The sequence below is a fragment of the Grampus griseus genome (genome assembly GCF_964374135.1).
Source record: "Grampus griseus genome assembly, chromosome: 6".
Classification (NCBI taxonomy): Eukaryota; Metazoa; Chordata; class Mammalia; order Artiodactyla; family Delphinidae; genus Grampus; species Grampus griseus.
In genome coordinates, this window is record NC_139000.1 from 7,079,725 (window position 1) to 7,095,415 (window position 15,691).

At 50.4% G+C, this 15,691-nt stretch overlaps 1 protein-coding gene across 5 annotated transcripts in view; it reads left to right on the forward strand.

Annotated features, from left to right (window-relative positions):
• Positions 1 to 15,691, forward strand: part of LOC309824302 (kynurenine--oxoglutarate transaminase 1) — a 33,293-nt gene that overhangs the window by 16,507 nt on the left and 1,095 nt on the right. For 2 of the 5 annotated variants that reach the window (XM_082657090.1, XM_082657091.1), the window contains exons 2-11: positions 5,890 to 5,948; positions 8,127 to 8,274; positions 11,276 to 11,425; positions 11,506 to 11,592; positions 11,837 to 11,965; positions 14,172 to 14,292; positions 14,637 to 14,713; positions 14,842 to 14,931; positions 15,013 to 15,199; positions 15,279 to 15,358. In XM_082657090.1, coding sequence (XP_082513216.1) covers positions 5,896 to 5,948; positions 8,127 to 8,274; positions 11,276 to 11,425; positions 11,506 to 11,592; positions 11,837 to 11,965; positions 14,172 to 14,292; positions 14,637 to 14,713; positions 14,842 to 14,931; positions 15,013 to 15,199; positions 15,279 to 15,358 — 1,122 coding nt within the window. In that variant the 5' untranslated portion in view covers positions 5,890 to 5,895. Of the gene's footprint in view, positions 1 to 3,300; positions 3,468 to 5,889; positions 5,949 to 8,126; positions 8,275 to 11,275; positions 11,426 to 11,505; positions 11,593 to 11,836; positions 11,966 to 14,171; positions 14,293 to 14,636; positions 14,714 to 14,841; positions 14,932 to 15,012; positions 15,200 to 15,278; positions 15,359 to 15,691 lie in introns of all 5 variants that reach the window. The other 3 variants (XM_082657088.1, XM_082657087.1, XM_082657089.1) reach the window with 3 other exon arrangements.

Below are 15,691 nucleotides of genomic sequence, written 5' to 3' on the forward strand. Positions count from 1 at the left end.
AGTCCATCCCTCTCCCTATCCCCTCCCCCTTGGCAACCGCAAGTCTGATTTCTATGTCCGTGAGTCTGTTTCTGTTTCATAGGCAGGTTCATTTGTGCCATATTTTAGATTGCACGTATAAGTGACATCATATGGTATTTGTCTTTCTCTTTGTGACTTTCTTCACTTGTATTGCAATATGATAATGTCTGGTTACATCCATGTTGCTGCAAATGGCATTATTTCATTCTTTTTTATGGCCGAGTAGTGTCTCTTTAGTCTTTTAATCTAGAACAGTCCCCCTCACACCCAGACACCCACTTCTTTTTTAGGGCTGTATTCTGACCCCCTTGGAGGAGAGAGAGAAGGAAAGAAGGAAGGAAGAAAAGGAGGGAGGGAGGAAGGAAGGAAAAGTCTCAGATGCAGTGCAGTTCTCAGAGAGTTCCAGGAAAGCCAGTGGGAGTCCTTGAGAGGGCCACATCTCCCGGCAACAGCTTGCCTCACTGTCCTTTGGGCACTGGCTGGGAGCAGCCCTTGGAAGCACGGCCTCTGTGCTAAGGATGGGGATGGATTTCTGAGCACAGCCGTCCCCTCTGCCACTTAGGCTCCTGGCAGTGCAGAGACACATCCCCATGGCCACTACCAGGGCACTGACTTTTTTTTAAACCTTGGAAATTTTAAAAAATAGCTTTATTGAAATATAACACACGTACCATTCAACCTTAAAGTGTACCATTCAGTGGTTTTTTGTATATTCACACTTGTGAAACCATGATCACAATCTAATTTTAGAACATTTTCATCACAGCAAAAAGACACCCGTACCGGGACTTCCCTGGTGGTCCAGTGGTAGAGAGTCCGCCTTCCAATGCAGGGGACGCGGGTTCGATCCCTGGTCAGGGAACTAAGATCCCACATGCCATGGGGCAACTAAGCCTGCGCCCCACAACTACTGAGCTCTCATGCCTCAACTAGAGCCCACATGCCGCCAACAACAGAGCCCATGTGCCCTGGAGCCTGCGCGCCACAACTAGAGAAGAGAAAACCCGCACACTGCATCTAAGACCTGACGCAGCCATAAATAAATAAATAAATAAATCTTAAAAAAATAAAAGACACCCGTACCCATTAGCAGTCGTTCCCCACGCTCACCTCCCATGCCACTCCCAGCCCAAGGCAAACACTAATCTACTCTCTGTCTCTCTAGATTTGCCTGTTGCATATCGATGGAATCGGTGCAATTTGTGGCCTTTGGTAATGGGCTCCTTTTACTTAGCATAACGTTTCAAGGTTCATCCATGTTGTAGCGTGATTCAGTGCTTCATTCCCTCTTATTGTCAAATGACATTGTTAAATCATATGGATTTACCACATTTTGTTCATCAGTTGGTGGACATTTAGGTTTGTTTCCACTTTTTTGACTCTTAGGAGTAATGCTGCTTATGAATATTCATGTACAGGATTTTATGTGGACATATTTTTTTTCATTTCTCTTGGGTGTATACCTAGGAACAGAATTGCTGGATCATATAGTAACTCTATGTTTAACATTTTGAGGAACTTCTAGATGGTTTTCCACAGCAGCTGCACCATTTTACATTCCCAGAAGCCATATACAAGGGTTCCAATTTCTCACCATCCTCGAAACACTTGTCGTTATCTGTCTTATTTGTTATAGCCATTCTAGTGGATATGAAGTGGTATCTTAATGTGGCATTTACCTAATGACTAATGATGTTGAACATCTTTTCATGTGCTTACTAGCCATTTATATCTCTGGAGAGATTCAGATTTATGATTTGCAGATATTTTCTCCCATACTGTGGGTTTTCTTTTCACTTTCTTAACGGTATCCTTTGAGACACAAAAATGTCTAATTTTTTTTTTTTTTTTTTTGCGGTACGCGGGCCTCTCACTGTTGTGGCTTCTCCCATTGCGGAGCACAGGCTCTGGACGCGCAGGCTCAGTGGCCGTGGCTCATGGGCCCAGCCGCTCCGTGACATGTGGGATCTTCCCGGACCAGGGCACGAACCTGTGTCCCCTGCATCGGCAGGCGGACGCTCAACCACCGCGCCACCTGGGAAGCCCCAAGGCATTCACTTTTTTATTTATGTCTGTTGAGTTTCTTTTAATCTATAACGCTCCAGGCTTTTTTTTTTTTTTGGCTGCGTTATGTCTTTGTTGCTGCGCAGGGGCTTTCTCTAGTTGTGGTGAGCAGGGGCTACTCTTTGTTGCAGTGCATGGGTTTCTCCTTGCAGTGGCTTCTCTTGTTGCAGAGCACGGGCTCTAGGTGCACGGGCTTCAGTAGTTGTGGCACTCGGGCTCAATAGTTGTGGCCCGCAGGCTCTAGAGTGCAGGCTCAGTAGTTGCGCTGCATGGGCTTAAGTGCTCCACAGCATATGGGATCTTCCCAGACCAAGGATCAAACCCGTGTCCCCTGCATTGGCAGGTGGATTCTTAACCACTGTGCCACCAGGGAAGTCCCAGGCTTTTTTTTCCTCTTGCATTTTATTTGTTGAAGAAACAGGGTCATTTGTTCTATAGAGTTTCCATCAGTCTGAATTTGTTAATTGCATCTCCATGGTGTAATTTAACATTTTCTTCTGTCCCTTGTATTTTAGTAATCCAGAGGCATGATCTGCTTTAGATTTGGTTTTAGCACAGCAATAATTTGCAGGTGATATGTGTGTTTCCAGAGTCAGAACGTGTAAGGTTGACTCTGTCTGCAATGTTAGGGGCCATCCATAATCTTCAATTGGATTTTTTTTTTTTTTTTTTTTTGGCTGCCACGTGGTATGCAGCATCTTAGTTCCCCAACCAGGGATCAAACTCTTACACTCTGTATTGGGAGCGCAGAGTCTCAACCACTGGACCACCAGGGAAGTCCCTGGATCTTTTTTATTTGGCTGTGTTGGGTCTTCATTGCTGCACGCGGGCTTTCTCTAGTTGCGGCGAGCAGAGGCTACTCTTCATGGCAGTGTGCGGGCTTCTCATTGCAGCGGCACACGGGATCTTCCCGGACCAGGGCTCAAACCCGTGTCCCCTGCATTGGCAGGTGGATTCTTAACCAGTGTGCCACCAGGGAAGTCCCTGGATCTTTTTTTAATTAGAGGTGATTTACATTTTGAAAGGGTCACTCTGGTTGCTGGGGGGGAAGGGGTCCCAGGGTTTCAAGGACTGAAGGATAGCCATGCAACAAAGCACTTGCTGCCATGCCTGGCACACAGGGACTACTCAATAAATATTAGCACTTACTGTTGTTGTTGTTATTAGAGCTGTGTGGGGGGGCACCCAAATCCTGAGCTCAGAGCCATTTTCTAGCCAGGGCATTCTCCTCTCTTCTCCTCTGCCCTTGGAGGAGACGTCGTCAGTGCCCCATGGCTCTGGGAGGCATGTTCAGGAATGCGGCGGCCATCTATTTGCACCTGGTGGGGCCCTTCCGGGGAAAGAAGTCTGGAGCTTCGCTCGCCCGGTGTTTGCATCAGACTGTAAGTGCTCTAGCCCCTCGTGCTCTGCTGCTTGCGTGCCCCAGGGGTCCTGGGATCTGGCTTGGTTCCGGCTTCAAAGCTGTGCATGAGCCTCCTCTTTCAGGAGACCTTCTCTGACTGCAGCCTGGATGTGGGCCTCTCCCTTGCCCTTGCTTCTAATCTAGAACTTGTAGCTATGCATCTGAATGGTCTCCTTGGAGCTGCTGCCTCCCCATCACCCCGTGTGCCCAGCCCAGTGTTTGGTACACAGTAGGTGCTTCATAAATGTTGGCTGAATAAATACATTATGCATAAGCTCAAGAACAGGCACTGGTTCCTCACTTATCCAAGTAGTGTGTGACGTACTCAAAGGTCACTCCATTGAGCACCCCAAGTTTCTAGAGTCCCCCCTTTTTTATCTTCTTCCTGAACTCATTCAACTCCATCCACCCCCTTTGCTCTCTCTCTGTGCCCCTCCACCCCTCTACTCCTTCGCCCACCCCAGCCCTCCGCAAACTCCCTCACTCCAACCTCTACCCACCTACCCCCACTGCCCCGACTCATCTTCACTTTATTTTTTTAAGTATGATGCGTACCCGATTCAAACGTAATTCCTTATATCATTGAACCTATAATGCCATCAATATTAAGATGCACTGTTATTTTATGGACTAGTAAGTGGGGAAATTGCCAGTTAAACTCGTGCTATAGATTCTAAGACACATCTGAAAGTGCAATGTGCAAACAATACACATATCAGAGTCAGTCAAACATGGTATGCTCTCCATACAAGAAACTTAGAAACAGAGAAGAGTGCACTTATGATTAAATCACCTGTAATTCCACCACTCAGAGAGAACCTTTCTTAACATTTGGTATGTTTCCTTCTAAATTTTTTTCTATTCACATATGGTCATAAAAATATATATATACGTACAAATATATATTAGGGTATATTTTAAAAAATATAATCATCCCGTGCGTGCTATTTTGTAGCCTGTTTTATTGATATTGGTATATCATACTTACAAACATTCCTCTAAAATGTAATTTTCTCCCACATTTTTTAATCATAAAAATAAAACCTTTATTTTAGAAAATTTGGAAAATACGAAAATTATAAGGAAGAGAAGAAAAATATCTGTCAACTAACCAACTAAAGATAATCACTGCTGACTAACATTTGGGTGATAACATGATTTTCCCTGGCAGGGATCACGCTCTCATTTTTAACTATTTTGACATGTTCTGAGTGCCAGGCCTGGTGAGAGGTGTCAGGGACAGGGCTGCCAATGTTAGCAAAGCACCTACTAGGTGTCAGCCCCATGCTGGGCTCTCTGCAAATCATTCCCATCAGCAAGACTCCCAGGTGATGGAAAAGCCTGGCCTGTATACAGACGGTCCCCATGCCCTTATCCAGGGCAGGGGCCAGACACTAGGAGCGCTGCTGTTGCCACCACCCTGACCAGGGTCCTGTCCAGCTCCTCCTCCAACCTTGGGGAAGTCCCTGAATCTCTTTGAGCTTCAGTGTCCTCATCTTTACATGGGGATTATCCTGGTCCCTCTGATAGACGTGCTGTGGGGACTAAGCCTATGAGGAACAGTGGGGGCTCACTGTTAGATACAGCTGTGGCCCCACCACCTGCCGGCCATCTGAGACTCCAAGCCACAGGACCAGGAGGCTGGGAGGGACCACAGAGCCTATGCCCCTATTATACTGATGGAGAGACTGAGGCCAGGGGAGCTAAAGCACCTGTGCAATGTCACCCAGCCAAGGCGGGCTTAGGACCTGAGTTTGGTGGTTCTCAGGCCTGGCCAGTGTCTGCACACCTGCGGGTGAGGGGGAAGCTGGCCTGGAAGGAACATAGGGAAGGGGAGGGGAGGTCCCCTGAGCCCCCTAGGACCGAGCAAGTGTCCTCTTTGCCTGAGTCAGAACGTGGCCTCGTCTCAAACAGCCCTGAGTCTGAGTGTATCTGTTGTATGACCTTGAACACATCCCTCTCCCCGCTCTCCCTCCTCCATCTTCTTATCTGTAAAACGGGACCAGCCAGGTGGTCCTGAGAAGTCAAAGGAAGAGCTTAGCGAGAAGCTGCTGTAGTCACTGTCACCACGATCCTTCCCGTGCTCTGCTCTCCCCCTTCCTCCTGCCCCTCCTCCTCGGCCCCAGCCCCTCCTGGGTCAAACTTTAGCTTGATGGAATCCAGGCTGTGTGCCAGGACACGTGGACCCTGGGCTGGCAGGTGGGCGAGTCCAGGCTGCTGGAGTGGGAGGAGCTGAGCTGGGCGGTGGGAGACCCCGCCCCCCTGTCTTGTCTGGGAGCCCTGCTCTCCGCCTCCCGCCTGGAGGAGTGGACACCAAGGCTGTGGCCCCAGAGAAGCTGCCTCCCGGGCAGGCCCAGGCTGCTGGGCCTCCACCACTGACCCTCCGTTTGTTCTGTCTTCAGCTCGTCATGACCAAACAGCTGCAGGCTCGAAGGCTGAATGGGATCGACCACAACCCATGGTGAGCTGGGAGGGGCTGGGGAGGGGTGTGGGGGTCCCCTGGGCTCAAGGGCAGGGCAGGGCTGGCGGTCTCTGGATTGGCAGTAACTCAGTGGTACCCAGGACGGCCGCGCACTCGGACGGGGGAAGATTTGTAGCCACAGCTCCTGAGAGGTGAGAACCCCAGCAGCCAGCTTAGGTTCGGATCTCAGCCTCGCCCTGCTTGGCTGTGGCATTTGGGGCCGGTGACTCGCCTGCTCTGAGCCTCAGTTTCCCATCTGGGAAATGGAGGTAATTCCCTTTCCCTTGAAGGGCCTGGGAGGATGAGGTGACATACTATGTGAGCGATGGCCATTACCCAGGCATTACCCAGGCACCAGGCTGAGGGCTTTCCAGGCTAGTACAGAACAAGCTAAGCTAAGGAATATAAGAAGGTAAGACACGGGCAGCTCCTCACCAGCGCTTACAGAGGTTGACATCGTTTCTTTATTGACCTGTTCTAAATATGAGAGGCATGTGTGCCCCTTGTCACCCGTGATTCAGTGGATGCACTGGAAGGTGTGTGAGAAAGATTTAATGACCTTCCCGCTTCCCCCCAACCCCTGCTCCTGGCCCGCTCTACCTTTGGCCAAGGGCATTGAGCCACCTCTATACGTTAAAAAAAAAAAAAAAAATCATTGGCTGTTGTTTTTACCAAAAAGAGAACCATTTTTTCTTTCAAACTCCCCTGCTGTACAACGCTTTGTGTTTTGCAAAAATCTTCCACCTCCATCTTCTCCTCTGATGCTCCATGGTGTTTGGGATGGGGGAGCCAGGCCCAAAGGCCCTATAGGGTCCGGTTGCCCTCTAGGTTGGGCCTCCAGGGTCCTGTTCCCCAGGCTGCCACACTGTGTCCTCTCTGTGAGGCAGGTGGGCAGGCTTGTGGCCCATTTTTCACATAAGGTAAAGGCTAACTCCGAAGGAGGAAATGACTGGCTGGGAGAGACAGGAAGAATCTTTCCCGACTCACAGACCCAGCAGACTCTTGAACCCGTCACACCCATTGTACAGAAGGAAGGACTGAGGCCAGGAGAGGCTAAGTCTCATGCGAAGGCAGGGCAGAGCAGGAGCTGGCCTGGGAGGAATGCACGGGACAGCAGAGGAGTGCCAGGAGGGATGAGGGCCATGAAAGGTCCCAGGTTCCTGCTGACCCCAGGGTGGTGGCCTGAGGATCAGGACCCTAGAGGCCCAACCCACAGGGCAGCTGGTCTCCATAGGGTATTGGAGCCTGGCTCCCCTGTCCCAGCCACCATGGAACATCCACCACCTGATTTTGCATCTCAGCTCTGCCTTAGCGGCTGTGTGACTCTGGGCAGGTCACTGGCCTCTCTGAGCTTCAGCAACTCTGTCTTCAGAGACACTGTGGCGCTCTGGAGAGAAAATGACCAATTTTAGACATAATGATATTTATTGTTATGCAAATTCAACTCCACCCAGCCTGACCCCTCTGCCCCCAACCAACCTGGAACCGCATACTAGCCTCTTCAGCCTCTCAGCCTCTCTTCCAGTTTCCCTGAACAGGTAGCCATTAGGCAGGGCCAGAAGAAAGGTGGTCAGGGGCCAGAGACGGCAGATGGCAGGCCCCAGTCTGTCCAGGGTAATCGTCAAGCGCAGAACTGGTGCTTCAGACACCAAAGGCTGGCAGTGCTAACTGGGAGACGTTGGGCAAGTCGCCCGAACCCCAGCTTCTCCGTCCCCCCTGTGATCAAGGAGCAGAACATGCCTCATAGACTATCAGAGATGATGTGAGCAAGCATTTCAAAGTGTGGTGCTGAGAGACACATGAACGGGTCATGAAATCCATTTCGGGGCGCTCAACAAGTATTTCTACTGACTAGAGTAGAATAGGATGGGAAATACTGCAGTGGATCACACCGGAAGGAGAAAGTTGAGTCCATGTTTGTGCTCTACAGAGCTTGGGATGTAAAAGTGATTTCTTACTATGGATCGTGGTGGAAAGTTGGAAAGCCCCTGGGCTAAGACATGTGATCAGCATGGAACCAGTTATGACCACGAACAGATCTCCGGACCAGGGTGGATGCTGATTATGCAGTTTTTCTAGAAGGAACCCAACGCCTTGCTCACCCTGCCCTGGAAGCAAGCGGAAGTCCAGGTCGGGGTGGAGGGTTGGGCTGGTACCCACTCTCTATTTGTTGCCCAGGGTGGAGTTTGTCAAACTGGCCAGTGAGGCTGATGTCGTGAACTTGGGCCAAGGCTTCCCAGACTTCGCACCCCCAGACTTCGCCGTGGAAGCCTTTCAGCACGCTGTCAGTGGGGACTTCATGCTCAACCAGTACACGAAGGCATTTGTGAGTCTACCAGCCCCTCTGGAGGGGTCCCTGGACATGGACCTCTGAGGAGGTCCCGGGGGAGGACAGAGCAGATCTTTTTGGGCAGCAGGCCCATCTGAGTGTCAGGGTTCATGGGGCAGAGCCCCGGGAATTCAGTCTGGCCATGGTTCAGTGTTCACTGACTGTCTCCTTTGTTCCAGTCCCTGGAACAGTTCATGGTCTGGGGGAAAGACAGGTAAAAAAGCGTGAGCCAGGAGCTCATGGTCTAGTGGGAAAAGCAGACCAAAACCCAAAACAATAGCAGAAGACAAAGGTAGCTGATATGCTGTGATGGAGGAGAATGGGGTACTTGGGAGCAAGAAGGAGGGAATGAGACCTGGGAGATCAGGGAGGGCTTTCTGAAGGAGGTGACACCTAAGCTTAACCCTGAAAGACAAGCTGCTGATTGTTTTGACTCTAAATCCGAAGTCTTTCTGTGAAGAACCACAGAGTAAATATTTGCCGCCTTGGAGCGTTTCTTAAACTTTGATGTGCATCTCATCGCCCTGGGGGAAAGTTCCCTCCAGTGCCACCACCCAGAGATAACCACTGCTAATGGTTTGCTACTTTGCTGAGTGTTTAGACTTTTGAACTTTTAACTTTTATAAATTTATTTATTTTATTTTTGGCTGCGTTGGGTCTTCATTGCTGCACCTGGGCACTCTCTAGTTGCTGCAAGCAGGGGCCACTCCTCGTTGCCATGCGCGGGCTTCTCACTGTGGAGGCCTCTCTTGTTGCGGAGCACGGGCTCTAGGCACGTGGGCTTCAGTAGTAGTGGCACGCAAGCTCAGTAGTTGTGGATCACGGGCTCTAGAGCACAGGTTCAGTAGTTGTGGTGCACGAGCCCAGGTGCTCCGCGGCATGTGGGATCCTCCCGGACCAGGGCCCAAACCCGTGTCCCCTGCATTGGTAGGCGGACTCTCAACCACTGCACCACCAGGGAAGTCCCCTGAACTTTTAACTTTTAAAAATGCTTGTATAAACACACACACATTCACATGCCCACACGTGAGATTTGTGTTTCTTAACACAAATGGACTCATACTCTAGTAATGTTCTATAACTTATTTCACTAAATAGTATGACATAGGCATCTTTCCATGTCAAAACAGCCTCATTCTTTTTTTTAATTTATTTTTTATTGAAGTATAGTTGAATTACAATGTTGTGTTAATTACTGCTGTACAACAAAGTGACTCAGATACACATTCTTTTTCATATTCTTTTCCATTATGGTTTATCATAGGATATTGAATATAGTTCCCTGTGCTATATAGTAGGACCTTGTTGTCTATCCATTCTATATATACCAGTTTGCATCTGCTAATCCCAAACTCCCCATCCAACCCCCTCCCATCCCCCTCCCCCTTGGCAACCACCAGTCTGTTCTCTATATCCCTGATTCTGTTTCTGTTTCATAGATAGGTTCATTTGTATCATATTTTATATTCCACATATAAGTGATATCATATGGTATTTGTCTTTCTCTTTGTGACTTACTTCACTTAGTATGATAACCTCTAGTTGCATCCATGTTGCTGCAAATGGCATTATTTCATTCTTTTTCATAGCTGAGTAGTATTCCATTGTGTATATGTACTCCAGTAGCCTCATTCTTTTTGATGGCTGCATAGTATCCGATTGCCTAGATGTGCCATAATCTATTTACCCAGCCCTACACTGATGATCTGGTTTGGTTATCTCACTATTAAGCAATGCCACAGTGAATATCTCTTTGTGTATCCCTTTGTACACATATGTGAATATTTCTCTCAGATATATCCCAAGAAGTAAAACTAGAGAATCAAAGGGTGTAAGCATTTCAGCCTGTGCTGGATATTGTCAGATTGCCCTCTAGTAAGGTTTACTCACATACCCACCAACAGGCTGGTCTCAGAGCTGGCAGGAATGTTCATTCTTTTCATGTACATATTGGGCCTCAGGACTTTTTCTTTCATGCCTGACCTCGTTTTTTTCATTTGGGTGTATATCTTTGTCTTATTGCTTTGAAAGAGCTCTTTATATATTAAATATCTTATTTCTTTCTCTTATGTTGCAGTGTTCCTCTCTTTGTCTTTTAACTTTGCTCATGGGATATTTTGGTGTACAGAAATTTTTCATTTTTATGTAGTCAATTCTGGTTTAGTGAATTATTTAGTTAAGTTCTAGACCTTAGGTTTCAGTCCCTTGGCTTAGCCTGGAGTGTTTTTTTTTTGTTTGTTTGTTTGCTTGGGTTTTTTTTTTTTGCGGTATGTGGGCCTCTCACTGTTGTGGCCTCTCCCGTTGCGGAGCACAGGCTCCGGACACGCAGGCTCAACAGCCATGGCTCACGGGCCCAGCCACTCCACGGCATGTGGGATCTTCCCGGACCGGGGCATGAACCCGTGTCCCCTGCATCGGCAGGCGGACCCTCAACCACTGTGCCACCAGGGAGGCCCAGCCTGGAGTGTTTTATAAGTGTCCTCAACAAACAAGCGTACAGATCCAATCTTCCTCTCAAAGTGGGGTGCTTCCAAAGCTGCAACATAAAGTCCTGTTCCTGCACTTCAACTGGCATGACCTTGGGAAAGTCATTTTCTTTCTCTGGCTCACTGTTTTTCTACCAGTCAAATGGTGGGGATCAAATAATACCTCTTTTGCAAGGCTGCCAAGAGGATTAGATGGCACAAAAGTACTACTTAAACTTAGAGGGAGGTGTTTAAAGTGTGGAGTTCCTGCTATTTTGAGGGCTCTGTTGCACTGTGCTCCACGAAGGCATACACTCTGTCTGGTTTCCCACTGATCCCAGCCCTGGATGCTGGGCCTGGCACAGAGCAGGCTTTATGGCATGTGCTGGCGATGGAGATGAAAGAACTCACCCCACAGGAACTGACTCTGCCCCAAGGCTTGCTGCTGGAAGATGCTAGAATTGCCTGGATGCATCTGAGTGGGAGGGTGGGCCCAGGCTGAACCAGGCCGCTGACCCCTGCTGTCCCGGCAGGGTTATCCACCCCTGACGAAGATCCTGGCCAGTTTCTTCGGGAAGTTGCTGGGACAGGACATAGACCCGCTCAAGAACGTGCTGGTGACTGTGGGTGCCTATGGGGCCCTGTTCACCGCCTTCCAGGCCCTGGTGGACGAAGGAGACGAGGTGAGTGGGCAAGGCCAGGGCTGGGTGGGGGTGAAGGGTCAGGGTGGTGCCGACCCCAGCCAATCTGATCCTTGTACCAGGTCATCATCATCGAGCCCTTTTTTGACTGTTATGAGCCCATGACATTGATGGCAGGGGGTCGCCCTGTGTTTGTGTCCCTGAAGCTGGTAAGGATGCTGGTTGGGATGTGGGTGGGCAGAGGGGTCCAAGGAGTGTGCTGGGTTGAACCCTGGGAGGTGGGAAAGAAGGAAGGAAGTGAAGGAGGGCAGTTTCTCCAGGATGAGGAGAGGGGTGTCCAGAGCCCGAGAGGAGAGACAGTGGGGAGAGATACCTGGGGGGAGGAAGGCTGACTTTCTAGAGATGAAAGTCATGTGGGTAAGTATTGCCACCCCCTCCCACCTCCTCTTGCAGAGCCCCAACCAGGATGGGGAACTGGATTCCAGCAGCAACTGGCAGCTGGACCCCACGGAGCTGGCCAGCAAGTTCACATCTCGCACTAAAGCCCTTATCCTCAACACACCCAACAACCCCCTGGGAAAGGTACCTGAGAGACCTCCTCCGGGGACCCCTCCAGATTGGCTCACGTCCCTGCTCTGTTACTCTTGTGCTGCCATGGGGCCTCAGTTTCTTTGTGAAGTGGGAGGACTACCTGCGATGGGCTCTGAGGACCGAAGCTCCCAGAGGTCCCAGGGCCTGGGGCAGGGATCCCCAGGGAAGGTATCAGGCCTCGGGTGGTGGAGCGGGCTGGACATCTCCATGACTTCCCCATGAACCTGGGCCAGTGACTTCACCTCTCCAGTTTTTCGTCTGGAAAATGGGAACATGACAGAACTGATGTGAAGGAAGACCCAGGCTTCCACCTGTGTCTCTCCTTTACTGTCACACCATTATCACACTCAAAACGCTTCTGACACCAGATATGTGGGTTTTTTTCCCACACTAAGTAATTATGTGAGACCAGCTGGGTGTCCCACAAGTCAACTCAATTTAATTCAATTCTGACACTGTCTACCTGGCGATGGCGTCAGATCCCACAGGTTAAGGGCTCAGTCTCACAAGTCTGCCCCCCACCCCACTCCAGACACCAATCACAAGTCGAGGTTGTCACCTGTGCTGCTGACCTATGGTTGTAAATCTGAGGTGCCCACAACCCCCTCCTCGGTTCAATTAATTTGCTAGAGTGGCTCACAGGACTCAGGGAAACACCTACTTACAGTTACCAGTTTATTAAAGGATACGATAAAGGATACAGATGAACAACCTGATGAAGAGACATGTAGGGCGAGGTCTGGGAGGTTCCCGAGCACAGGTGCTTCTGTCCCTGTGGAGCTGGGGTGTGTCAAGCTCCTGGTACCTGGATGTGCTCACCCACCTGCAAGCTCTCTGAACCCTGTCCTATTGGGATTTTTATGGAGGTTTCAATTATCAACTCCATTTCCAGCCCCTCTGCCCTCTCTGGAGAAAATTCCAAACTTCCAATATGGCTTCGTCTTTCTGATGATCAGCCCCAATCCAAGAGCCCACTTAGAGTTGCCTCATTAGAACAAAAATGCTTCTAGTGCTCTTTTTTTTTTTTTAATTTATTTATTTTTGGCTGCAGTGGGTCTTTGTTGTTGCGTGCAGGCTTTCTCTAGTTGCAGCGAGTGGGGGCTACTCTTTGTTGCGGTGCATGGGCTTCTCATTGTGGTGGCTTCTCTTGTTGCGGAGCACAGGCTCTAGGTGTGCGAGCTTCAGTAGCTGCAGCACTCGGGCTCCGTAGTTGTGGCATGCGGGCCCTAGAGCATGTGCGCTTCAGTAGTTGTGGCATGTGGGCTCAGTAGTTGTGGCTCACGGGCTCTAGAGCTTAGGTTCAGTAGTTGTGGCGCACGGGCTTAGTTGCTCTGTGGCATGTGGGATCTTCCCGGACCAGGGCTCGAACCTGTGTCCACCACACTGGCAGGCGGATTCTTTTTTTTTTTTTTTGGTTATAAATTTATTTATTTATTTATTTATTGCTGCGTTGGATCTTCGTTGCTGTGCACGGGCTTTCTCTAGTTGCGGCGAGCAGTGGCCACTCTTTGTTGCCATGCGCGGGCTTCTCATTACGGTGGCTTCTCTTGTTGTGGTTGTGGAGCACAGGTTCTAGGCGTGTGGGCTTCAGTAGTTGTGGCACGGGGACTCAGTAGTTGTGGCTTACGGGCCCTAGAGCACAGGCTCAGTAGTTGTGGTGCACAGGCTTAGTTGCTCCACGGCATGTGGGATCTGCCCAGACCAGGGATTGAAGGCAGGCGGATTCTTAACCACTGCGCCACCAGGGAAGTCCACTTCTAGTGCTCTTATCACTTAGGAATTTACAAGAGTTTCCAGAGCCCTGTGTCTAGGTCAGGATCAAAGAGCAAATATTAGAACAAAAGATGTTTCTAGTGCTCTTACCACTTAGTAATTTACAAGGGTTTTAGGAGTTCTGTGCCAGGAATTGGGGCAGATATATATATATATATATATGTGTGTGTGTGTGTGTGTGTGTGTATGTATATATATATACATATATACATACATATATATGTATGTATATATGTATACACACACACACACACACACACACATATATATATATATATGTGTGTATTTTCTGTTATCTCACAACCAACTTCACAGGGTCACTGTTGCAGGGATAGGATGGGACAGAAAAGCCCTCAGCACCGGCTCTGGCCCTGTCTGTTCATCTCTCTAAGCAGGCCTCTCTGTTTGGGGATGGTCCCTGCAGGTGTTCTCCAGGGCAGAACTGGAGCTGGTGGCCAGCCTGTGCCAGCAGCATGACGTGGTGTGTATCACCGACGAGGTCTACCAGTGGCTGGTCTATGACGGGTGCCAGCACGTCAGCATCGGTGAGCCGAGCCGGCCAGGGTGCCCCCGTACCCCTGGACATTTGTGGCAGGGCCTTGAGCCCAGTCTGGGTGTCAGCGCAGGCCTGTTGATTAGGACTGAGGAGTCTAGACCCACACAGGTCAGGTGGCCTGGGGCAGTGACTTCACCTCTCTGAGGACAGGGGAACACATGGCATCTGCCTCCCAGGGTTGTCATGAGGGTGAGCTCAAATAAGTCGTGGGAGTAGCTTAGCACATGGTGGAGCCTGGAGCGTTGAGAGCCTGAGTGCCTGCTGGGGTCCAGCCCCCACCCCTCCCCTGCCCCCACCCCCATCTCAGCAGCTGCTTGCTTTGGCCTTGGGCAGCCACCCTCCCTGGCATGTGGGAACGCACCCTGACCATTGGCAGCGCTGGCAAGACCTTCAGCGCCACAGGCTGGAAGGTGAGTCAACGAGGGCGGGGGTGAACCCCCCCTCTACAATCCTTGGTAGGCGAGTCTGGCCTGGAAATCCAGAAGGGGTGTGGTCAGGCCCCGAAGAGCCTCACCTCCTACCTATGTTGCTGGTCCAGGTGGGCTGGGTCCTAGGCCCGGAGAGTCTGCTGAAGCACCTGCGCACCGTGCACCAGAACTCCGTCTTCCACTGTCCCACACAGGCCCAGGTGAGGGGGGGCAAGAAAGGAGTCCGGGCTGGCTCCAAGGTCAGGTCACACCTGACCTGCCTGTCCCTCCGCCCTCCCCAGGCTGCAGTAGCCCAGAGCTTTGAGCGGGAGCAACTGCACTTCGGCCAACCCAGCAGCTACTTTGTGCAGCTCCCACAGGCCATACAGCGCTGCCGAGACCACATGATACAGAGCCTGAAGTCTGTAGGCCTGAGGCCCGTGATCCCCCAGGGCAGCTACTTCCTCATCACAGACATCTCGGAATTCAGTGAGTGGGACTGGCCGGGCTGGGCCAGGTACAGGGCCCTGGAGGCTGCTCAGGGCTCAGCCTGGCCTCTGTCCCCCAGAGAGCAAGATGCCCAACTTGCCTGGAGCTGCAGATGAGCCTTACGACAGACGCTTTGTCAAGTGGATGATCAAGAACAAGGTGGGCTGGGCCTCTGCCAGGGCCGCTGTGTATGTTTTACAGGCTGTGCACTGCTAAGGGTGCCTGACCAGGGGGCTGATGCGCCAAAGTCCAGCCAGTCCTCTGCCTTGAGCCGTGGCACAGGGTTGCATCCACTTCAAGGAATGGGAAGCCTGTTTTCAGTTTGCTCAAATATGCCTTGTGGGCTGGCAGGAATTCTTGCCCTCTCAGGGCTTCAGTCTTCCCATCTGTACAGTGAGGAGCTGGCCCATTAACTCTGAGGTCCATCCAGCTCAGAGCTACGACTCTAAGACTTATTTCTTTTTTTTGCTTGTTTGTGGCGTTTTTTTTGTT